We start from the raw sequence: 26,019 nt of genomic DNA on the forward strand, positions 1-26,019 counted from the left end.
GTAATATGAAGTTTACAATTAAATTGACAACTACTTAATAAAATAGTACACTACGTTTCTTTTAGGTAGGTAAGCATTTTTATGTCAAATCTCTTTTAAGGTATTAAATTGAAATTAATTTTAGAAAGATTGGAACTGTTTTGTTCTTAAACCGTTGTAAAAGTACTGTCAGAAAATTATTTAGAGAACAATACTGTTAAATAATTTAGAAAGCAACAAAAAAATCGTTTTAAGTTTTAATTTAACTATCATGTCTGTTAAACTTTAAGTGTCAAACGATAGTCCTGGACAAGATGTTAAAAGGTATCCAAGTGGTGTGCGATTCGATAACCGAAAAGTTTTTTGTGCACCAGGTCCTATGACCAAATATTTTGAACACTTTTTTGTCGTTCAATAAACAATTTATATACAAAGTATTATGAACTTTTTGTAAAACTTATAGCAAGTACGTAATTTTAAACTTGGGTAAAAAAAAATTCATAATTGAATTATTCAAAACTAAAAACGACTTAACTGAAACTCTTGTTCCTATGATTTGCAACGACGGTTACTTAAGTATGCATGATAAACAGTATTTCAAACAGAAGTTACAACTTGACTGCAGTTAAAAAATTGACTACAAATATAAAAAAAGCTAAGATAATGTATTTTTTACTAAAAGTATTGCCTAGAAAATAGTTTAGTTGCACAATTTATTTTTAACTTTTAAATTATGTTAAGGCTTTTCAAAATAGAGTTCAGTCGGGCTGAGGTATTAAAACAGTGCACCCAGCGGTAAAAATATTTAAGATGTATGTTTTAGAAACACTTTTTTTTAAGCGTTTAATGGTGACTTTTCAATGAAAATAAACTAATTATAAACAATTTATTAAAATATTTTATACTTTAATTTAAGTAGTATTTTCATAAATGTTGTCTTAAATACATAAAACGTTAAAAGCATGATACTAATAAATGTTTTTTTAAGAATTAAAGTGTTTTAAAATTACTAAATAAACTTTATGAGTTTAGCAATTTTTTCAAAAAAGTAATTGTTGGTAATACTTGGAATTTAGCTAAAAAAAATGTCTCATATAAAATTTAAAGGATAACTGTTGTTGTAGCTAAAAGTTTTTTGTAAATAAAAAAGTTTTCCTTTTATACTAAACATTATTAATGCAAGTTTATTGTCAATACGATGGAGTCAGGTATCAAAACTTAAGTCACTTAAACTGAAAGACACTTAATAAAAAGATGAAAAAAGAAAATAACACAATAACACAAAAAGTTCATTTTGTTTAAGACAAAAATAAAAATGTAATTTAATTTAATCTCAGTATAAATATAATTAAGCTACTTTAATAAAACTGATTTTTAGAGTAAATTTCTAAATTAAACTAACCATTAGTTCAAACTATATTTATAATTTAAACAAACTTAAACTACATTATTGACTATATTAAAAACAGACAAATGAAAAACTAATGATTTAAATAAATTCAAATAAAGAAAAATAAAGCATTTCAAAGTTCTACGTAAAACTAATAAAGTTTTTTGGTAGCAATTTTATTATTAAAACACCTTATGCTACACAAATATTGTAAAAGCTAAATCATGTATCTTGTTTTAGAAAATTTTAAGCAACGTTTGAAGTAATTTATATGCTAATTAAAAAATTAATGGTAAAAAACGATTATTGAAAACTACAACATTTTCCTTATATATTTACATCAAGGTTATATGTAAGTTTTGAAAACATCAAACTTTTCTACGTTTATAATGTTAATCAAATTTTTTCATCAAGTTAATCTACTTAACATTTTCTATCAATTACTCGTAAAGAACTCAATGTTTTTTTTTTAATTCAAAACTTTTTACAAGCAGAAAAAATGAAAAAAACATATGTTTTAAGCTTTTTTGTGCATATTATTTTTTCTTTATGATTTAACAGCTCTTTGTTTTATGCTTTAAATAAATGATGACTTTAGTTTAAAAATTTATGCTCGCTCGAAAACTTTTTGTTCGTAAAGCCACAAAAGAGTATAAACCTTATAGATGGTAGGTGATAAATCTTTGTTTGACACAGAGCTATGGCAAGGTAGAATATTGTTATTTTTTTCGTATAAAATGTTTAACTTAAAAAATTATCTCGTTTATACTTTTTTATTTACAGTTAGAAATTTTTTGTTTCCGCATTTAGAGTTGCATCACCATTGTTGTCATATTTATTTACAACTAGCAGGCCTTAGGCATGAACGTTGTTTCAACGTTTTGCTGGAGATATATGTACTGAAGAAACAGTCAGAACTTTTAATTATTGTAATCAAATATTCAATCAAAATTTAAAAAAGAATTAGTTGTAACTAATATGCTTAGTATAAGTACAGTTGCTAGTTTAAGTTAGGTTTATATATATGAATTTTTTTAATAAAAATAAATGACTTTAAGAGCATATTAATTGATGCATCTAAACTAAAAATACGTTTAAACTTATGACTGAACAGTAAACATATACAAATAAAATCTGTCTCGTTTATGAAAGAAGAAATACTTCAATGTTTAAGACAAAAAAAAATAAAGGCATTTTATAGTACTTTTTATTTAAATTGTTTTATTGCAACAAACTTAATTGCTAAAAAAGTTTAGAAGTAATGTTAAACTAATCCTTTACTTAGTATAAACTTACTTTTTAGGTGCTGATTAGTAAATAAAGGTAAGTAGAATGTTTTGTCAAAATAACGAAACAAGCAGTAAAGATGACAATGAACTTTTTCGACCTCCTAACAGATGCAGGAAAGGTTTTTTTAAAAACACTGTTAATTTTTTTATAAATTACACAATAAGAATATTAAAAACAGTCATAAGATGGTTTTTTATAATATGCAAAGTATTTCAAGTATTTTAATGAAATTCATTTAAAAATGCCATACAAAAGCGATAAAAGTTCAAGTTATTGAGAAATATTTTTATCATCATGCCTAAACAAATTAGTCTACGGATTACAGTTTCTCTATTATACAAATTGTATTTGTACAAGTAGTTGTATAATTAAAACATTTTCGAACATTAAATTGTATAGTTTAGTTATAATGCGTTGTACAAAACTGATATTGAAAGATTCCTGCAATAAAAAAAAACTAAACAAAAATAGTTTTTATAAAGACTTAACTTCAACTTATATCAATATTTTTTAATTATTATTTTAGTTCCTATAAAGACAAGATTTATATAAAATTTTCAAATCAGTCCAGGAAACAGTGATTATTACTTGTGATTTTTTCCCCATTCATCAATATTGACAAAAAATCAAACGATGGTTTAAAAAATATACTAGTTTAGTTCAAAACACTTTCAGACAACAGTCCATCTTCAAATGAATTACTTCATCTTTAACTATGAATTATCAAAAAATTTAAAAAATCAAAAATATGATACGTATTTAATTATTATTTGCATACTTTTATATTTGTACTTTATACGTTGTTTTTGTAGGTAGGCATATGTATAGCAAAAATAAGGTTTCAAAGAAAACGTGAAACTTAAACCTTTTATTTACTTACATCACCTACAACGGAAACTGATGACGCGATAAATATATTGATAAAATGATACATTTTTGATTAAATTTCAAACAGGTTTTAAAATAAACATAGAGAAAGCAACAGAGTGATTAAAATCTTTTTTTTTTATTAAAAGCAGTAGAATTTTTTTAAAGGTTTTCTTAAAACCTTAATTGCTTTTTACTAGTCAAAAAAAGGGGAAAAAAACTATTATATGATACTTTATATACACAGAGCTTTTAGTTTATGAATAAATTGAGTTAGAATCTATCTCCTATATAAAGAGATCAGAAAGTAAAAGTTCTTTTTGAAAAAAATATAAGCGTAGTTGAAATGTGCTCAAGTTCAAAAAAAATATGCAGAAATACTAATTTATTTGTTTTTAAAAACAGTGTTTGAGTTTTTTTAATTTGTTTACTGACAAAAACGAATGCATGTGAACTTGTTTACGTGAATGGAAATTTATAATGACAGCATAACTGTTTTATTGATTCAAGCCAGTTGTATTTTTTTTTCTAATTAGCCTGAAGCATAACAAAATCAGTGAAATAAATTGTATTTGTATTTAATGAAAACTATCCGTAAGTTTTAAAGAAAAAGAAGATAAAAAGGTGGTATGTCAGTTTTTAAATAAATTTTGTCGTTAATAAGTATTTTTTTTATTATATTTTAATATGTTACAAATCAAAGGTTTTTTTAAGTCTATCTTTATGCTTTTGATAAGTATAAAACATGTTAAAATTGATAAAGTTTTTGGAGACTTATTTTTTGTGTTTTTTCTTTACGAAACTCAAACTAAATATTAAGTCGTTAAATTGGCAAAAGAAACTGAATTGCAAAAAAGCTACCCAGCCTAAACTTAAAATAGTTGATGCATACAATCAAGACGTTAATATATGTTTAAAATAGTTATAACAGTTTTAATGAAAGTACGTAATTATGATACACTAGCTTATCAGTTTATAATGAAAGTTTATTAGCATAGATTGTTCTTTTTCATACATGTACATTAAGTAAAAAAACTTTTTTCAGATAAATAAGTCTTTTAGTCTCTAACAAATAGTTATTTACTAATTATTAATAGTTTTTTTTTAGTTTTATTCACACGAATTTCTTGTAAAGTAAGACAGCATATTTTTACAAAGCTTAGCTTAATATCTTTCAGAAGAGCAAAAAATTATAATCTTAGGTTTTCTATCTATGGCTTATAAAAATTATGCAATTGAAAGTTCGTCATAAACTATTTATATATCTAAAAAGTTTTAGGTACACCAGTTTGTTATTCTGAAAGTGTTCCACTATAAAACTTACATCTATTAGCTCTATGTAAATTTACTTTTTTCTAAATAAGTCTTTTTTCTAAAACAATAAACTTAAATTTATATTTAAAAACCTTTGTTTATCTTTTTTTTACTTTTTGAAAATAAATGAAATTTTAGTTTATCTTTCTATCTATAAATAAAAACTCAAGTTAATGTATACTTTAATACTCGGTAAAAACTTTCCTACGATTTTTTAACTAAAGCTTTTGTAAAACAACTTAAAATGTTAGTTTTGTAACTTATTTTACATTTAAATGAAATAAGAATTTACAAACATGTTAAACTGATTTTATTATTGATGCAAAAAAAACTTAAGTTTTTATTGTACATTCGTATAAATAAGTTATTGTAGCGATAAAAAACTTAAACACTTAATAAAATAACTTTATTTATAAGTCAATATAAAAACACAATCAAAACAATTGTTAAAAAAATGCTAATGATTTCATGTATAGTGTTTATATAGACTGTTTTTGTGATGTTCAAAAAAACTAGTATGAAAAAATAATGAAGTCATATTACAAACTTTTGACGTAACTTTTGCGATGCTAAAACCTACAATTATAATTCTCTTTTTATTACAGTTTTTAAATAACTTTTTATTTATTTATCTTTTTAAAGACAGATGCTTTAAAAACTGGTTTTTAAGAATATTAGCTTTAGAAAACTATTAAGAAATTAAAAAAACAATTAATTTATGCCATATGGCTAAAACAGTATAGAATAAATTTCAAAAGCAAATAAAAGTTACATTGAAACCAATGAAATAAATTTAAAGTAGTAAAATAGCAACATACATCATCTACGAAGTGATACAATAAGTGACCAAAGATGTAGCTGCTTAATGATTTCAAAATTTAGATATATGAGTGAACTGCATTTGTGATAAAAAAAATATAGAGAAAATTGTTTAAACCAAGATTAAGTATGTTTTTAAACGGTATAAAACATGAAAAGAAGAAGAAGAGAATATATGTGGCTATGTAACATAAAAATTTAAACTTTATGTAATGTTAATTTTTTTTATTAATAGTCATTATTTGGTTCGTTAGGTTTTATTTTAAGATTCAAAACTTTAAAAGTATTTCGTTTAAGCAAAGTTTTCTTATGTTTCATTATTTTGCAAAACAATCGACTGCTTATTTCAATAGCGCTTTGTTTAATAACACTAAAGAAACTTAAAACTTCTTTTTGAAAAGTTTTGTTTAAGTCTTCATTGCTTTTTATTTCCCGTCATCAGCGACACCTAGTTAGTTTTGGTCGTCTTTTTTGTTATTTAATAACAAAGTCTTAGTTTATCAACGAAATCAAAGTCATGTAAAGTAAAACAGTTTAACAAAAACTCAAAAAATACTTGATATGTATAATTATTTCCAGGTGCTTTAAAATTATAGACATCAATAGAGAACTAAGTTTTACATCAGCTGAAAATTTTTTTGTTTAGAGATTTTTTTTGGTTAAGGTGGTAAGCTTTAGATAAAAATTTCAAGAGTAGCTTTTAATTAATACTTTTAGATAGGAATCTTTAAAAAAAATATATCTAAATTCTGTATTAGTAACATTTTACTTAAGTTAAATAGAAACAGGTAACATTTCAATCTTTTCATTGAAAAATATGCCTCATAGGCCTTTTTGTACAGCACATTTTCTTTATATTTTACGTGTTATATGTTTTTTTTTTATAGATGACTTGTCCAGGCGAAGTTCTTGTAAACAAGTTTGTTTTGTTATAGCCTTAAAATAACTTCAGAGTTAATATTTAAAAAAATGTTTTGCTTGTATACGCTCGGTAATGCAATAAAAAAAAACTAAAACAAACCTGTATAAAACTAATTACGGTTAGAAAAAAAACAACTCCTCGAATTTTTTGAAATCTTCTCAATAAAATTTCTTGGAGCATATCTTTGAACAAATTGATAAAGACTTAAGACGTTTCTTAAGAAAAAAAAGTTTAAATTAGTTTTTTATAAAAATTTATACACTTTAATAACTGAAACAGTCAGTAATTGTTATATTTTTTGAAGTGTACAGAAGCTACATCCAAGTAACTTTTTTTATAAGTAAAAACATATTTATTTTTATGTTCAAGTTGTTTAACTCGTCTTAATTAATCACTTGGATTTTTATAAAAAAAAACTCGGCGTATTGATAAAATATAAAACACTAACTTTTAGATAAAGTTTTTACAATTCTATGTAAATTATCGATGATAAGGAATAAAATTGTATATAAACATATATCTCATTGGCTTGCACTAAACAATTATCTTGATTAACTAATAAAAATGTCAGTTAAAATACTATTAGATTATAAACAAAGCAAAAAAAAAAACAAGCATTCACATACTTCTTTTAATATTTCTATTTTCGAGTTTGGCAAAAAGAAATAAATTTAAAGTAGAACTAAAAAACTATTGAAAAACTAATAAAATTAAATTTAGGAAAAACTTTTTTACAAAAAAAAAAAACGAGAAATAAGTTAAAGAAAATGATTAAACTTTGTTATCAAGCTAATTTTTTTTTTAACAATTTCATACTACAAAAAAACTACTATATTAGATAAAATAAACATAAAATGAGTGCGTGGTTAAAAAATATTTTGTTTGAGTTTTATTTACCGTTGTGTTGAAGCAAAGAGTAGAATTTAAATATATATTATTCATGCGTAAATATAAAAGACAAAGACAATGCATGTCTTTACAGTTGACTTAGTGTGTTAGAGGCTGGTTTTTAAGTTGGGAAAGGAAAAAGCAGTAGCATGAGCGAACACGATTCAGAAAAAGTAGTTAAAGCGAGGTATTTAGATAACATAACACTATAAGCTGACTAATATTCTTCGTGTGGTTTATCGTTAAGACAATTTTTAATAAATATTTCTTTTCGTTTTTGAAGTATTTGAAAATGTACGACTTATGTAACTAAAAAATAGAAGTCGGACCATGGAAAGCTTGCACCCCGACTATGCTCAATCCAAGGAGATACAGTATGAAAACATGATTGGTTCTCCTAGACAGTCGCCCAGAATTTCCCCCAGAAATTCACCCAGACGGTCGCCCAAACACTCCCCCCATGTTCGCCGTTGGGTGAGCAATGGTGCGGAGTTTAAGGTGGCGACTCCGGTAAAAAGGGAAAACAGATTAGACTCGAACGAGGCAGAAATAAATGAGTTGCTAGGTATTAAGCCGGCTGAAGAGATAAAGGATGAGCCTCGTTAGTAAAAAGCATGAAAAGTTTTTTTTTGACTTTGTTTTTATGATAACTACGGTTTTGATAAGTTTGACTATAATTTTAAAGCTGATTTACATTTAAAAGCTTAGAACATTGGAGTTTTGTAGTTTGAACTTGAGATTTTTTTTTATCACGTGATATTTGTAGAACTACTTAGTTTTACAAGTAAAGCTATTTAACTAAATATAATATATTAGAAAACTGTAAAACAAGAAAAAATTCAAAATAAAAAAGGCATGAAAATGTTGTTACTTGTGTTTTAAATTAGAATTTAAAGGTTCAGTTAAGATTCTAACGATTCAGTAATTTCAACAAATATCGAGCAAGTTATACGCAAATAGCAAAAAAATAATATATAAGTACTACATGCTGTTAGATAAAAATAGTCAAAGCTAAAAATTAAAAACAGTTTGTAGAGTATGTACTTAAGTTGCTTTGAAAGTTTTTTTTAAGCTTCGTTATCATAACAAGTATAACTAAAAACCGTTTATCTAAGTTAATAAAATATTTATATGGTGATAGTTTCTGACTAAGTACTTTAAATGTACTTCCGACCCATTCAATTTAAGTAAATGTATTAGTTTTTTATAAGCTCACGACACGATGATTACAGAAAAATTAATTATTTTCGAGTCACCTTGAATTAAATTATTGAGAACTTGTTTATATTTATATTGTGTTTCTGTTTCTATTTGTATTTTATTTATAAAGTTTCTATTACAAATATGTACGTTCAGTTTTTAATTTGAACAAAAACTTTTGAAAGAAACAATTCATTTTAAAATTTTACTTAATACCTAGTAAAAATTGATATTTTAATGCTTTTAATGCTTATTTTAATGAAATTATAAATTGCTTTTGTTTTAAAACAAGCTAAATATTAATGAAGTAATTCTCATTTTAGTTTTTCATTAAAGAATTATCAATACTTTTTATTTAATAAAAAACTTTTTTTTACTCGAACATAAACTAGGTTTTCAAATATTTCATTTAAATTTCACGGTTAAATAGTATTTTTCTTTCAGGTATAATGGACAATGACCCGTTTAAACTCTTTGAGGTAAAAATAATTTAAAGTTGAAAATATTTTGTAAAAACTTAATATATATATATACTTAAGTTCAAAAAGTTTTGATTTTATTTTACTTTAAACACAGATTAATGTTTTTTTTTAAAGAATTATTTGTTTATTTAGCATTTAATTTTTAAATTTGTTAATAAGCCATTTTATTAAAATATTTTTTACCTAAACAACAACTGTTTGATATCAAATTATTAAAAAAAATTTCACACTGTTTTGTTTTTAGTTAATAGTTTTGCAAACAATTTTTGGCTTTATTTAAAAAAAATGGAGCATAAAGATAAAAGCTTTAAAAGATTGTAGAATTTTTTACCAAACATAACAGTCAAAATAGTAGTTGAAAAAATTAAAGCTAAAGAAAATCAAAAAAATTATCTTTTTCAAACTGCATAAAAAGTTAGAACATATTGTTAATTTTTAGCTATGTAAAAATTAACTTTGCAACAAAAATAATTTCACTGGCTTTTTTCATAATGAACTTGACAATTTCACAGGTTGCAGTCGAGCCGTGTCACGTGATGAAGGTGACCGTCATCGAAGGGAGAAACATTTCGAAAGGAAGCCTTCATGACTTGAGTGAGCTGCTTTTCTAAATTATAAGCTTTTAAACTATATTTACAAGGTTAAAAACATTACAAAAAATAAGAGAAAGTGAAGTATTTTGGTATTCCGATTGAACTTTAGAGCTTAGATGCAAATCAACAATTAAAAACATAAAAACAAGCTGAATAAGTTAATTTAAAAAATAAGTTCAAATGACAAATACTTTTAAAAGAAAGTGAAAAATTTATTAAAAAAAACATTTATCACCATTAAGGAAGTTTTACAAATATTTTACTTTTAACCCACTTTTTTTGAAACTCTAATCAGTCAGAAGCTTAAGTGCAATTAATAAAGTGTATAGCAAAACTAAAAACTTTGCATATCTTTTTATAAAATACTATACATTACAAATAGTTTAATTTTCCTCTATTTTTTTGACAGATGTAGTTAATCATAGGCTGAAAATAGCTTTTTTTCATACAAAGTCTAAACAAGAAATGAAATAATAGCAAAAAACATTAGTGTATATGAAGAAAACATTATTGTAAAAAAATCTTTATTACAAAAATGTTGTAGGTTATACATAAAAAAAACTTTTTCAGCGTAAAAATCAAAGATTACTAAGAAAGTCTAGAATTACTTTAATAATTTTTTCTTAAAAAAAAAAAAGATTTCAAATAAAAATCTTTGTTAATAATGTAGAGTTAAGCTCTTATTTGAAATTATAACTAATAGTGGACGTACCTGATCCATACGTCATAGTACACTTAAGAAAAGCTCCGGATGGAAAACGTCAGACCCGCAAGTTTGACAACTGCACCGATCCCATATGGAACGAAATATTTGAGTTTTATCTACCTCCTACCACTAACACTCCTTCTATTGCTAAAGTTAGTTTGTGTTTCTTAACTTCTTTGATCTAAGTAAAAGCAAAGTTTTTAAATATACAAAACTTCAAATGATGGATGTTTACAAACACCTAAAAATAAATTGATGGTTAAAAAATTGACTTTCAATTTATCTTTTTTAACGTTTTTTGTAAAATTGACATTGTTATCGAAAACTTAAAAAAAATAATTTATTAATATCAAATGTACACAAAACAAAGTTTCATTAATCAAGTTTAAATTTGATGTAAAAAATAATATGAACAATATGGTATGTTGAAAAAAAAATAAGATACTAGCTTGAAGTATTTAAAACTCAAAAAAATATGACTGATTGTTAATTGAAAACAGATTACATTGATGGATGCAAACTATTTAATCGATGAGACAATTGGTGTGGTCGAATTCGACGTTGAAAAAATTCGATTAAACGAAAAATTTAGGAAAACTTTCTACTTTAATGAGGTCTTGTTCAGTAATTAGTGCATAAAGTATAAATGAATAATTTGATTTAATGATGCATATTATTTTTAAAAACTTTATTATCATTTTATAAAGCTATTAGAAAGAAAAACACCAACGATTTTCTACATTTACATTTTAAAGTATAACAGCTTTGATTGAAGTTAGAGTACTAAAAATTATTTATTAAAAAAAAAGTACAAAATAATTTTTGAATTTCATTGTAAACATTTTTGATTTAAGTTAAACAATTTATAAACTAATTTATTTTAAACAATTCAATTAAAAAGTAGCGTTTAAATACTGCACTGATATGTAAGTTTTTGAAAGTTAAGATAAAAGCATAGAAAATATTTTTTACCTAAAACTCTTAGTTTAATCAAGATAAATAATAATTCACTGTAAAATAGCTTAAAGATTAGAGTGAAACAAATAAAATATTTAACAAACAATAAAAAAAAACTCTACAACAGACATCAGAAGTAGAAATAGAATTCCAACGCTACGAAAAGTAAGTTACCTAACTTTAATTTTAGAAAAAATAACTGTTTATGATAATTGTTTTAGTTCGAAATGAATAAAAAAAGGATTGTTTTTATTTTGTAATCTGTGTTTTCAGAATTTACTATTTGTTTTTCATAATTGTCCTGACGAGCTATAGATATAATGTGAACTTTGTTTATAATTGTAAACGAATTAAAAAATTATTTACTAAAATATATATTTTTGATAGTTTTTTTTTCTTTTTGAACTAAGAGATTTTCTTAGATGGTCTGAAATAATCTGTTACTCTTTCTCCAAGCATAAGGTTTAATTTTTACAGAGTTACTAAATAAAAAAGGATATAAAGTTATTTATTAGTATCTACTTAAAAAATATCGCCTTAATTTTATAGAAACCTAAAATATAAAAATTAGTATTTTATTTTTAAAAAGTTTTATAACTTAAATATCTAAAACTTGATACTAATATATGAACTTTTTACTCAAAAACAAAAGCCCCAATACCACAAAATATAATTTTACACTGTTAGTTATGCCAGCATCTTAAACAACATCTAACTAGTTTTGTTACCTAGTGACAAGTACAACTTGCGGTCGAGCCTCGCCCTCTGCGCCAAAGAAAAGATTTTTCGCAAGCAGCGCAAACGAATAGTCAAGCAGGAGATGCGCAACATCATGGAGATCGGCTTCCCGCGCAACTTGAGGGAAACTCCCTCGATTGCGATCATGGGGAGTGGCGGGGGGTACAGGGCGATGGTGGGGTACTCGGGGGCGATTCGGGCGCTGAAGGAGATGGGGGTGTTCGATTGCGCCACCTACACGGTCGGCCTATCCGGGAGCACTTGGTTGGTTTTGTTTAATGTAATAAGATTTTGATTGTATTGTTGTTTGAAAAGGTTGAGAAAAATAAACATGTGCTCTATGTATGTAGCAATTTAGTTCAAAAGTCTTGGCTATTTGTATAACAAAGTTATAAAAAAATATTCTTGTTTTAAACAACTAACGTGACCACTTAAAACTAAAAACAGAACTTTAAAAGTAAAACCACTAATTTGTGATAATTCTTTTGATCAGCAGCTCTTTGTTGCAGGTTTATGTCACAACTGTACTCGCACCCATCCTTTCCAGAAGAAGGAACCTACCCTGCGACCCAGGAAATGAGGCAAAACATTAGCGAAAACTTCATTAAACTGGTGAAGCCAACAAGTCTTGCAAGATATGGGTAACTTAATTTTAGTTTGAGTATCAAGCTATTAAAATATAATGTGTAGGTCTTTTATAAACCTTAGAGTAACAAAGTACTTTTATCGATCATAGTGTAGCGTTAAGTGTTAAATTAATTTTTTTTTTCAAAAATGTAATGGTAAAGTAGAAAAAAATAGAAGAGTATAGTAGAACTTTTGAATTAAAACGAATTAAAGCTTTGAAAGCTAGCTTAAATGTGAACGAAAATGCGTTAATAAGTTATACAAATGTAAAAAATGATACTTATTTCTATAAAAGGGTAGGTTAAAGTTTAACTATATATCAGTTACTTTTTTAAATCAATAACCGGAAAGCCGGAAGGCGATACTCGAGTATTGCCTTTTGTGAATAAGCTTGTAGTATGTTTACGAAAAAAGCAAAATTTTATAATTCTGAAAATAAAGTAAGTATTTTAAGGCATCTTCAACAATAAAAATTCAAATACTTGCTCACTTTACTACATTGTGTGTTGTGTAAAATGTGTTAAAGTACCTTTTAAAAGATAATTTCAATTAAAATTATCTGCATAGTAAAAGTATTTTTTTTTATTCATTTGTAGAAAAAGGTTGAAAGAAAAAATGAATGCTGGCCAACCAGTTACGTTTACTGACTTTTTCGGACTGTTAGTTGGAGAACACATACTGGGACCCGAAGTAAATACTTTCATAATTTCATTCATAGAAAAAATCTTGTTTTTTAACTTTATTGGTTTTTATTAAGATTTTTTTTCTTAAAAAGGATCAATATTCAAGTTTACTTTAACCACATTAATCTTATCACCGACGCTGTTACTAAAGTTTTCTACTTAAGTTTATAAAATTTCAATATTTAATTTGATTATAACCAGCTAGAACTTTTATGGAAACAAAAGTTAAATATATTTTATTTTTACTCACAGTAAAAAATGTCAACAATATCTATACTCAACCTAAAAATAATACATACTTAAAATTTTATCAATCAAGTTTTACGTAAAAAAGTTGTAAACTGACAAGCCTTTAAATATACGATACACAGCGAATGGAAACTGCATGCCTGTCCGACTTCGAAGACAAAATCAGAGACGGGAAATCCCCCATGCCTTTGATGACGTGTCTTCACGTGAGAAGTGACGTGTCAGCTATGGTTTATCACGGTTAGTTTTTAGGTCAAAGTTGAATTATATATTAAATGAATAACCTTCAGTCTTTGAAACTTTTGTTCATTTGATATTCTTCGTCAAATAGAATAATATGTATTTTAAAATTATTTAAGTAAAAAATGTTAATTGGTTTAGGTTTTAAACTTGGTATTTAACAATCAATTAAAAAGAAAACCCAAGGTTTAATTAAATTAAAATAGTTTATAAGCTGATAACTGAAACAGTTATATGTTAAATGTTTAAGTTTACGTTCAGAGAGGTAATTAGATGAGTTTAAAGTTTTAAATGTTTAATAATGAATTTAAAAAAATTTAGAAACAAATTGAAATTTAAAAAGATTAAATGTTGAACCGACCTTAACTAATTAATTATTTTGAGTTTAAAAAAGAGTTGTACAAAGATATCTTTTTTTAGCTTTGTATTTCTTTAAGTAAACTTAACTTTTCTTTTGAGGTAACTAAATCTAAACAATGCTTAAAATTTCACTACATGCTTTAAAGTGTTTTAACATTTGTGAAAACGAAACGAGTTATAAACATATGTTAGCTAGGATATAATTTTACTGTATAAAGTATAGCGGAACAATGTAAACAGCATTGACATTTCAATCTTATGAACAAACTCATGAAAAATTAATTCTATCTTGTTTTGGTTAAATAAGGAGAAAAAACTTTGCGATATAACACTTTTATTTAAAGGTTATTTTATTTAACTTACAGTTTGAAACCTAATAAATGTTTATTTGTATAGTTGATTAATAATTTAGAAAAGTCTTTAAAGCTATTTTGTACTCCTTAAAAATATTTAGCACAAAGACAATGATAAAACACATATTTTAAGCGTTTAGTTAAAGTAACTAACTTAGTTGTTTAAAAACTTGTTTACATATTTAAAAAAAATTGTAGTATTGTTATTAATTTAGTACTCAGTAAAATATTTGAAGCTATGTTTTAGTTAGACTTGTTTACACGGAAAAATATATAATTTATTACATTAGTCAAAGCATGTAAAAAAAACTTAAATGTAAGATTTGTTGATTAAAATAAAGAATGGATTGAATTTTCCCCGTTTGAGATTGGCATGGCGAAGTATGGTACTTTTGTGAGAACGTCAGATTTCAACAGCAAGTACTTCATGGGAGTCATTTCAACTCACTACAAAGAAGCTCCTCTCCACTTTCTGATGGTTAGCTAAAGTTAAAGTCCTCGGTTTTTTACATTTTTTAAAAATCACAAAAACTACACAAAGCTTAAAAGGAAATTATGAAGTTTTTTTTAATTTAAAAGATAATTAAGTACGTAGTATAAGTAGTTTATTTAAACAATTTCGACTAGTTTCATTTTATTGCTTTTAATAAAATCAAAAAAATCTATTCAAACTATATTTAAAAAAAATCTATCAAAAGTATTATCACAATAAAAGGATTAGTATCTATTACACCTAATAAAGTAGATGCACTCTAAAAATTCAAAAAAAATCAAATTAAGTTTTAAAACCGTGTATAATAATTTCTAAAAATTAAATGAAAACATAGTGTTTTTTAAACAGACATAAACTTAACTTTTTTTTTTAGAACTCATTAAATATAAAGTGATACATACAACTTAAGTTTTGCCGTTAACTATTCATAACATTATATAACAAATTAAATTTAAATAAATTAAAAAATAATATTTTACCAAAGGGTGTGTGGGGAAGTGCGTTCTCCATTCTGTTCAACAGGCTTGTAGCAAAAACGAAACCAGGAGAGTCCGGTAGTAAGCAGAAAACTAAAGAAGTTATGAATTTACTCAGAGAAGAACAAATGCAAGGTAAAACAAAAATTAAATATTCATTATTCTTTTAAGAACTATTTTTTAACTATAAAGTTTAAATTTTTTGTTATTTTTAATGAGAAAATAGATTAAAAACGTCTTGTGTAGACACATCAGAGTTAACAATAAAAAAGGTAAAAACACGTTTTTAGTAGTCTATTGTTTTTTAATGTTAGTAATAACTTTTTTAAATTTGTTTAAAGAACAAAATTATTAAACTTTTATAAGAATGTATCAAAAAAAAAGAAACTTAAATTAAATTGTTTAAACAGTTTTTTTATTACTTACAGATACCTTTTTCGGTAAGTACTGTAATATAAAAAAATGTTGTTTTTGTATTTGTTTTTAATTTATTTTTCAAATACTACTGAAGTTCCAACATGGCTAAATAAACATTCAAATTGAAATTATGGTTTTTGCATGATTATATAAAAAAAGACAAGTTGATAAGTCTTTAATACGTTTAATACATCCTTGAAATGACGTTAAAGTGTATTTAAATGGTGTACGACTCGATAACAAAAATGTTTTTTTTTACACGAGTTCCGAGGACCAAGTATTTTGTAGTTCAATAAACGATATAATTATTAATTCATTTTAATCGGTGTATATTAAGCGGAAAGATGTTATTGAAAATTATCAGAAGTCCATTAAAAGTAGAATATTTTAGACTGTATGTTCAAACTTAAGTTTCCAATTTTATCACGCCTTTAAATTTACTAATAATGTTAATAAAAGCAAGAAAATGATAGTATTTAATTTGATAACTTACTATTTTTAATAACATTAATAACAACTATAAATGAATTGGTTGTTTAGTCTATTGTACTGCTTGCCACATACCTCCGATTTTACTCAACAACTATAGGGAGGTCATGCTACAGAAACAACTAAATTGTAGTCAATACAAATTTTGACAAAGTGCGACATTAGATTCTATATTCAAAAGTTAAAACAGGGTAAGATGCAAATATGATATAAGGTATTGTTGCATAGTAAGCAGGTTCTATTATAAGTTTAGTTTTTTTTCCCATTAAATAGGGTATTTTGCCTGCGTATGGTAGGTTTAAATCTGCATGCAATTTTTCCAGCTTAATTTTATTTTCTGACAAGCTTTCGTAAAAGACTTTATTTTTATACTTCAGAGTGACTCCGGGTATTAATTACTAGAAAAAAATTATTTATGCTACTTATTTAATCTTTAGGTAAGCAAGCAGAACAAATAATATGTACAATGTGATACAACGTTTTAAATACGTAAACTTTCCTTTTCATGCTACAAAAAAAAACTAAAATGCAAACACTGACCAGTTAAGGATAATTTTCTGTAAACTTTAGTCTCACCATTCAGAAACGATGATTAAGGAGCATTACCCAGAATGTGTAAAGTATTTTATTTCAGTTTTTAATGTTCAGGTAACAAAAGCAGTTAAAAATATACTTCAAACATCAGTATTTAAGGAGCAGATGATTAATAAAGAAAATTGTGCATTAAAGTAAAACAATACAAAAGAGTTCTGAATAAAACAATAAACGTTCAAATAATTTTTTTAAGTAACGCTTGGGAAATTAAGTGATTAATTTCTGATACAAATCTGGCAACTATTCGAATAAATATAATACCTTAACATTCAAAAGTTAAAATATGTGTAAAATAACTATGACTTGATTAAAATGCAAGCAATAACTATTTATTAAAAAAAAACAGAACTCTGTAATCGAAAAGAACTGATTATGCTATAATTTTTAACTAAAAGTAAAAAAGATTAAAAAAAAATTTCAAATAAATGATTTTACTGTTTAATTATAACTGTTTTTATGTTCTGTTTAGTTATACTCAATTATTAAGTTTTTTTCTTACTTTTTTTTATTAGTTACTTTTATGTTTATTTGATTATAAGCCATAAGTTAGTTAACTCATATCAATTTTACTAGTAAGTCCCTGATTAAATAGTTGAGAAATAAATCGGGTGTAAAAAAATAAAACTGAGTGGTTTTGTCTTGTTTTTCTAAATTAACTTTCTAAAAAGACTTATTATATTGTTACTAAAAAAAAAAATTTAGTATTTTTCATTATTTGTTTATTTTTTTATTGTTTGTTGTAGTATAATAAATGTTTCTATTTTGCATGCTTGTGAGCAAGTTTAAGTATGCTTGTTATACTTTTACCAGTTAATTATACGTTAGAAAATACAAACAAAAGTATACCTAAATTAAAAATTAGAATTACGAAAAATTTCAAGATCTCAAAAGTGTATGCAATTAACATACACCTATTTATCTATATTACATTAAAAAATATATACTTATAATTTGAATAATTATTGAACAAAAAATTAAATTCTATAACGTAAAATACTTTGTAAAATATATTTTTTTTAAACTAAATAATAAATACTATTACTTATGAGTTATATTTTAATTTTCGAACATACTAGTAAAAAAAATACATAAAACAGTATAAAATTTCTTAAACAGTTTTATGTCAGTCAAAACTAAATATTGTTATACCTTTTTTATTAAAAATTAAAAGAAAATTTTGCATAAAAATTGAAAAAGTTATTAATGAAACGAATTTAAAAACAGACTTTATAAAACTTTTTTTGAAAACAAAAAGTAAAAACAATAAATTTTCAAAAACAAAAAAACAACTTAAAAGCCTGAATAACTACCATTTATAAAAACTACTAACTGTCGTAATGTTTCAAATTAAAACTAAAACTTTTCAAATAGTAAACCAAAATCACGAGGAGGACGAAGACAGTGATGTTGATGATTCGATCCTTGAAGATGACAAGGAGAAAATAGAAGAGGAAAAAATAGAAGAAGAAGAAGCATCAAGTACAACTGAGTAAGATATTTTAATTTTTTTTTTTCTAGAATTCTTCAAATTTTTTTGCGTACTAGATACATATCATTTAATTCTTGAAATACTTTGTGTACAAAAAAAAACTTTACTTATTTTATTAATCATTTAAAACTAGTGTTTTTTAAATTTTTTCAATATTCAGAAGAAAGGGCTGGTTTGGTACGTTAAAGGGTATGATGGGTATTGGTACCAAGAACAAGCAAGAAACAAAAGCAGAAGTGACATGTGAAGATAGCTCCTCGGGATCGTATCTCGACTCCATTATAGCATCAGTACTTCAGTCCAAAATGTTCAAGGTAACCTTTTTGTTGTGAATAATTAAGTATGAAATAAACATGTTTTTTACTTGAAAGACTTTATAACGTATTAACATTTTAAATACCATTAGTTACAACGATCCAAGAGTAGAAAAAGAGCTATATAACTGTTTTAAAAATTTTAATTTCATGTCTAATAAAATATAATCTGTACAATTGTTAGAAAAAAATCAAAACAAAAAATTAAACACTGATGCAGAGTCGGGAGTATAGAGCAGGTAAAATACTCAACTATATGAGGGGGCTTTCGCTTAACGTTTGCTATCCAATTTCTCCATTTACTCCATCACCTGAAGATAAAAAGTCTTTTTTTAATTCAATGAAAGAGAAAAAAGAAACAAAAGAGCGAAAAAATGAGGAAAAAGAAAATAGCAAAGAAGGAGAAAAAGAAGGTTAGTGGAGTAAATAGCTTGTATGTAAACGATTGTGGCTCTGATTTTAGTTTTAGTAATTCAGAATATGTTATTGAAAATTAGTATATAAGTCCTATACTTTAAATTATATGAATATAGTTTTTTTTGTTAGTAAAACTTATAAAAAAGAGGCTCTGCAAAAAAAAATAAAAGTTCGAGTATTTATTCTTTATAAACGTGTTTTTTTTTTAACTTAAAGTACATACTTTAATAAAAATTTGTAAGCAATATTGAATAATTGAGTTTGAACCGGGTACCTAAAAATACTAAAATTTTCAAAACTGCAATAAAAGGACAGTTAAAATATCTTGGCAGTTACTGTAAAGTTATTTCTCTTTATTAAACGCTAGTTTTTGAGTTAATTTTGCAGTCTTAACACAATGAGTACAATAAGTTAATTTTTTGCTTTGTTTATATATAGTTAATTGTTAATTAATGCTTCTTCTTTTTTCAAAAAATATTACTGACGATCTGGTAAAGGCTAGCAAAGCAACTGTTTAAGAAAACGTTTCATTTTATTCAAGTTATATAAATATGTTCTTTTAAAGTAAATAACAATGAACCTTAAAAGAAGTCCTTTTCCTGATATTTAATTTGAAAATAAAAATCTTCCGTCCATTATTTATTAATAACAAAACTAAAATAGTTACACTATTCAGTTAAAGTATGTGACTATTCAGTTTAAGTATGTAACTATTTTGTGTCATTAAGGAATCTACTTATGGAGATGTAAACTAACAATTAAAGTTATTTAAAGGTTTTAATTTTGTAAAGTTAAAACAGGTACCGTTTTATTAATTTATTTTATGAATATGATCGAACTTTGATTCTTTTTGATTAGTACTTTTTATAGTTAAAAGTGTAATTTTTCAATCTATTTTTGACCCTAAATTTAATTTTGTTATTTACGTTCCGAATTAAGTTTCAAGTAGTTTTTTCTTACCATACTTTAATTTAATATTTATAATTTTGTGGTTTTATATTTTTAGTTATCTAAAAAGAGTTAAGGCATTGTTTAATAATTTTCAAACGGTAAATTATGTTTCTTTTATGTTGGTTTGTATTTTATACCATTTCATTGGAATAATTAAAAAAGTTAAGTTTTTCTTTAAAACTCTCCTACTATGAAGAACAATTTCGCTTTTGTATTAAACATATATGTACATAAATCAAAAAATAAATTTTATGTTAGTTTTCTAATATAAACGTTATTCTAGAATTTTTAGCTAAAAAGTAAATTAATATCAAAAGGTTTGAAATAAACAATTTTGTTCTATAAAATATTTTAAACCTGTAAAGTTTACAAATTTCTACAGATCATAACATATTTATAAAAGAAACAATTGCTTCTTTTATATCTACCTTCAAAGAATTTTCCTTTCAAACAGATTTCCACGAAACTGATAAGCCGATGCAAACTGAAAAGAAGAAGGTGTTTGTAGTCGACGCGGGTCTGACCTTCAACTCGCCTTACCCGGCCATACTTCGACCCCAGCGTACCGTCGACCTCATACTGTCGTTTGACTTCAGCGCTCGAACCACCGATGATAGCAACCCTTTTGCCGTGAGTGAATTGAAACTTACAAAACTTATTTAGAGAATTTATCACAAGCAAATGTATTTTCTTATTTGAAGATAGTATTGTGTTTAAATTTTTTGATGTGAGTTTATAAAGTGTTAAAAACATCAATTTTTTTGCTTATAATGTACGCTGTTACTTTTAGTTATTATGTAGAACGTAAGCGTATCTACATTAAAACTAAAACCAGTTAGATTTAAGTATTTAAAATATTTATTAATTTATTAAATTTATTTACTTAATGTAGTATATACTTAGAAAAATATATTAACTTTATTAACTATCCAGAATTTCTTGAAAATTGAAAAAATCATAGTGGTGAGGATAAACTTATTTTTAGAGCTAAGAAAATTTTAAAAATGTAAGTAAAATACTTTATAATATGAAGTTACGCAATACTCCTAGTGAAACTGGTAGAAATGTTGTATTCCTAGTTTTTATATTTAAATTTAAATAAGTTTAAAAACTTTACTTTATGTATGTCTTATAGTTCTTAAAATAGTTTAAAAAGAGTGTACTATAAAAGAATTTTTAAAAACTTATTGGACAAACAACTGTTATGCAAAATTAGTCAAAGTAGCAAATACTCTATTAACTTTTAATCTTATAATAATTTTTTTAAGCAAAATGGTAAAAAAAGTTTGAAAAAAGTTAGTTTTTGTTTCAAGACTATACAAAAAATACACAACAATTAGAAAAAAAAAAAAATTGTGAAAACTCACAGAGAAAGAATTAGAAAAAAATTATCATCCATTATTGACTATACTTTTAAAAGAGTTAATAAATAAATAAAAATGCTTATGCATGTTATTTCTTCAACGTTTTAGAAGCTATTTCTGTTTGACTTTTTCATTGAAAACTTTTTACCATCAGAATTGCAGATTTTGGTTTAAAAAAAAATTATACTTACCTAACTTATATATATATATTTAACTACTAAATATATTTTCAGTCTATATAAGCTTTTAAGGTACAAAAAATGACTACTACAATTGTATTATAAAGATAAAATTTTGAACTTGTTTTAATTAAAAAAAAAATTGTGTTAAATATTATGCAATGAATACAGTTGGCAAACACCCAAAAATAACTTAAATGCACGATGTAAAAAAAATTAAATGCAAAACTGTTTTAAAAAAAAAAATACGAAAATGTACTATGCAAAAATATTTTTCTTGGTAATTATCTACAATTAAATTAAAAAAAAATTACTATAATCAGCAACAAAAATTTTAAATTGCGTTTTTGTTTAGCACTTTAGTATGCAAAAACTAGCTAAGTGATTGAAAATCTGTGAAAAGCTTTTGACAGAATATAATTAGAATAAATTATTAAGTATTTAGCTACGTTAAAAAAAATATTTTTGATTCGATTTAATTGCCTTTGTTATTATAAAATAGGCTAAAAGCTATTAAGCAGTATCAAAAGTTTGAGTTTAAGCAGATGTAAAATATAACTCAAACGTGTTTCTTTTTGTTTAAAAATTTTTCTGCTCAAAGCAAAACATTTTTTTGCGCACCTGAATGTACAGGTGTATATTTTGTAAAATACTTGTATAGTTTATAAAGGTACTAGCATATAATAAATAATCTAAATGAATTAATACTTATAAATAAGGATTTGATGTTGTTTTTTGAAATCTGGCTGTTTGATTTTGTTCTGTAAATCCACTTTATCTTCATATTAAAATACTCACCCGATTTTCATAAATAGTTAAGTGTACACAAAGAAAAAACTGAGTTTGCTTGACCTCTTTTTAATAACAATTTAGTCTTAGAAAGTTCCTTACAAAAACTCTCGTAAAAACAAACGTTTGTGTATGTTTACATTGAAAACTATGTTTGTACAACAATAATTTTTAATCAAAATTAAAAACAAGACGTTTTATGTAACTTACATGTATACAGGTATATATATATATTAAAAAAATTAAAGTCATATGAAAAGTTTAAGTTTGATTATAAAATTTTAATCTATCAAAGTAAACTTTGCATGTTTTTATCTAAGTTGCAAAAAACACTAGGTAAAGGGTATGTTTCTTTACGTAATAAAAGTAAGACATTTTAAAAAACGTGTTCTGTTTTCAAAGTTTAGTTACTTGCTGCTTTGTGCGGATACTTTTTTAATTTAAGAAAAAAATCAACCTTTAGTTATTTTATATATTTTTTCAATTAAATATATTCTAAATTAAGTTTTAATTATTTTGTTTGGTTAAAAAAAAGTTTTTTGGTGTCACAAAATAGTTGTACAAAAACTACAGTAATACTTCTAAAATTGATATTAAACTTTGCATCAAATTTTTCAATAAAATTTTGCTTTTGAATAAAAAGCATGAAAGAACACTTTTAAATATCTGATTAAAAAAAAAACATAAGTTTGAAAATTTTATAATTTAGATTGTTTCGTGCTCCACTATTATACTAAAGCTATGTAAACTAAACTTATGTTCAAAAAAAAAAGTTGTAGTACGGTTGAAGTTAAAATAGTTATTGTTAGAAGTCTGCCTGATAAAAACTAATAGCTCCATAAACTTTTCGTGGTTTACACTTTAAATTAAAAAATAACCTTTTAAGTTTTTAACATTTGATTTCAGTTTTGAAAAAATATCTATTCATAACAAAAGTAAAGTAAATTTGTAAGGACATATCAAGTTAAGCTTTTTAAGTTTTATCAGTACTTCAATTAGCTCCAAACAATTAAAGTATGCTTAAATTACTTATGCTTTTTTTAATGGGGTAGGAACTGAAGTTAGCCGAAAAGTGGGCGCGAAAGCACCAGCTTCCATTTCCCAAGATAGACGAGGAAATATACGAGAGAGAAGGGATGAAGGAGTGCTACGTGTTCCGAGATGAAGAGGACGAGAGAGCGCCGATCATCCTTCACTTCGTCCTTTGCAATGTCAACTACAAAAAGTACTCTGCGCCAGGTTTGTTGTGATATTGATTACGTATCTCTACTTACTTCTATTTCAATTTAAAAATATATACAGTTTTATTTTAATTTATTTAGTTAGAACATTTGTTTTTACAACTAATAATTTTCAGATGTAATTTTTTAGGTGTAGTATTAAAAGTAGTATACACATGGCTAAAAAAGTTTAGCAGATAAATTTATTGGAGTGAAGACTAGAATTATACAAATGATTAACTATTTACTTTAGTAGTTGCCGGTTTCACCGCTAAACAGATTAGCTGTAGTAAGATAATAACAATTAAAATTTAATTTGTTTATTTTAATTCTTGTGTATTTGTCATTTTATTAAAAAAAAACAATAAAAATCACTAACTTGTAGTATTTGCATTAATTTTATATGTTTATAACTTTTTTTTGTTTTATTACAGATTAGAAGTTTTTCAATTGTTGACACACTAAGTCTTTATTATATTACAATTTATAAGTATAGAAATTAATTTTTTGCTTATTACAAATGTATAAGAAACTGCTTTAAGTTATAAGAAGTAGTTTAATTGAATACTCAATGATATAATGTTATATATATTATTGTTAGTTGATAGAATATAAAAAAGAACATAATGAATGAATTCTATAAACACCATATAAGAAACCGTTTTAATTTAACATTTTCTTAACAAAATAAACAGAACTTTTAACATTTTCTGGAAAATAGAAGCTTTTTATTATTCATAAATGATTTTATGTAATTATTTATTATTAATTGAAAATCTAAACTTAGAACAAATTTTTCATTAGGAGTTTTGAGAGATCCTGAAGACAAAAGTGGAGATTTCGAGTTGTTTGGAGAAAACACTCCGTATTCAACATTCAACTTCCACTACGAAAAGAAGAATTTTGACCGACTACACAACTTGATAAGATTTAACACACTGTTGCACAAAAAGGTTAAAAAAGTTTATAAATGAAAAATGTTCAAAAAATAATTATGAAATAATAAAATATATTTAACATTACTTTAGCTTATTATTGAGAATTTATTAAAAAATTTTTATAGTCTATTATAAGAAATTAAAGTACTTTTATTGTAATAAAAAACCATATATAAACTAAGTACCGTTTTTTTTACATTAAGCTACAATACTAAAAATTATTTTGTATTAATTGGCAAAGTTTGTTTGGTAAGCTCTTTTTTATAAATAGTTCGGAAAAAATGGTAAAAAAACATTAAAAACTAAAAAACAAAATGGTAAAAAATTTTAAATTTGTCTGTTACCGGAAAAAGTCTCATTATTAAAAAATGAAAACAAACAATAACAAAATGTTTTACCATCTAACAATATTTAATATTTTACTAGCAATAAATACTTCTAAAAGTTTATCTTCAACACGTTTTCAAGCAACTAACTCTACTAACTACTAGTATTTATAATTAGTCTCCTACTTGTTGAGACCTCTCAAGTTGCTAAAAAATCCATTATCTTAAAAACTCATACTATATAGAATTAATAAAAGTTTTTTAAATCGAATTTATTTGTTGTTTCCAAAAAAAAAAAAAAAATTAGTTTTATATTTGAGTTTAAGACTTATTGGTGAACTTAATGCTCTATCCGTTATTTATACTATTACATACGGTTTATCGAATATTTATAAAACCCTTTTTATTATAATAACAAAGTTTAAATTGTTTAAATTTTATTAAAAAAAAAAACAAAACATTAAACCTTTCAAGACGATTCTGGACAACATAGAGGAGTGTGTGAAGCTGAGGAGAAGGTGTGAAACCAGGTTGACTATCTCGCTGAAAGAAATAAAAAGCTCCTTGTATCTGAGTAGTAGCAAGAAGGCTGAGCTACTTGAAAAACTCGGCGCTAAGACTGATCGCATTTTTCTCGACCAACTATAAATTATAAGCACAAACTTGTCTGCCTTACTTAAGTTTTATAGTATTGTCTTATTTTAGAGATTTGTTTTATATTTTCAGCTTATAGTTATCATTTGTGCTTTTTTACTTTTAACATAACTCTACTTTGTTATATTTATTTTATTATCGTAAACTAAATAAAATAACGTTTTATTGTATATTTATAGTAAAATCTTAATTAAAGTCTACTACTATAGTAGTAAGAACAAATACGTTCTCTCAATATAAAAGTTTTCCAAT

General features: G+C 24.6%; 1 protein-coding gene across 3 annotated transcripts; it reads left to right on the forward strand.

Annotated features, from left to right (window-relative positions):
• The first annotated feature begins 2,698 nt into the window (after nucleotides 1-2,698).
• Nucleotides 2,699-26,019, forward strand: LOC145840589 (cytosolic phospholipase A2-like). 3 transcript variants are annotated; one of them, XM_082947893.1, is made up of 20 exons: nucleotides 7,566-7,656; nucleotides 7,790-8,070; nucleotides 9,114-9,148; nucleotides 9,664-9,745; nucleotides 10,448-10,602; nucleotides 10,951-11,064; nucleotides 11,535-11,572; nucleotides 12,140-12,409; nucleotides 12,655-12,786; nucleotides 13,369-13,462; nucleotides 13,827-13,944; nucleotides 14,999-15,135; nucleotides 15,635-15,761; nucleotides 18,498-18,615; nucleotides 18,776-18,929; nucleotides 19,150-19,342; nucleotides 20,752-20,927; nucleotides 23,682-23,868; nucleotides 24,654-24,802; nucleotides 25,588-26,019. In XM_082947893.1, exons 1-20 carry the CDS (start codon nucleotides 7,619-7,621, stop codon nucleotides 25,759-25,761), a joined length of 2,772 nt encoding a protein of 923 aa, XP_082804019.1. In that variant the 5' UTR covers nucleotides 7,566-7,618; the 3' UTR covers nucleotides 25,762-26,019. The 3 variants fall into 3 exon arrangements, with proteins under 3 accessions (XP_082804021.1, XP_082804019.1, XP_082804020.1); XM_082947894.1 differs by having other exon boundaries at nucleotides 18,779-18,929; XM_082947895.1 differs by lacking the exons at nucleotides 7,566-7,656; nucleotides 7,790-8,070 and adding an exon at nucleotides 2,699-2,777.

This window comes from Thalia democratica, chromosome 7 (assembly GCF_965202585.1).
Source record: "Thalia democratica chromosome 7, ktThaDemo2.hap1.1, whole genome shotgun sequence".
NCBI classification, from domain to species: Eukaryota; Metazoa; Chordata; class Thaliacea; order Salpida; family Salpidae; genus Thalia; species Thalia democratica.

Excerpts from the sequence above, each read along its gene's own strand:
- LOC145840589 (XM_082947893.1), top strand. The coding sequence starts at position 7,619 with ATGAGCGAACACGATTCAGAAAAAGTAGTTAAAGCGAG. Across the intron at positions 11,573-12,139 it reads GAATTCCAACGCTACGAAAA|TGACAAGTACAACTTGCGGT; the intron begins GTAAGTTACCTA and ends TTTGTTACCTAG. Across the intron at positions 15,136-15,634 it reads CTCCTCTCCACTTTCTGATG|GGTGTGTGGGGAAGTGCGTT; the intron begins GTTAGCTAAAGT and ends ATTTTACCAAAG.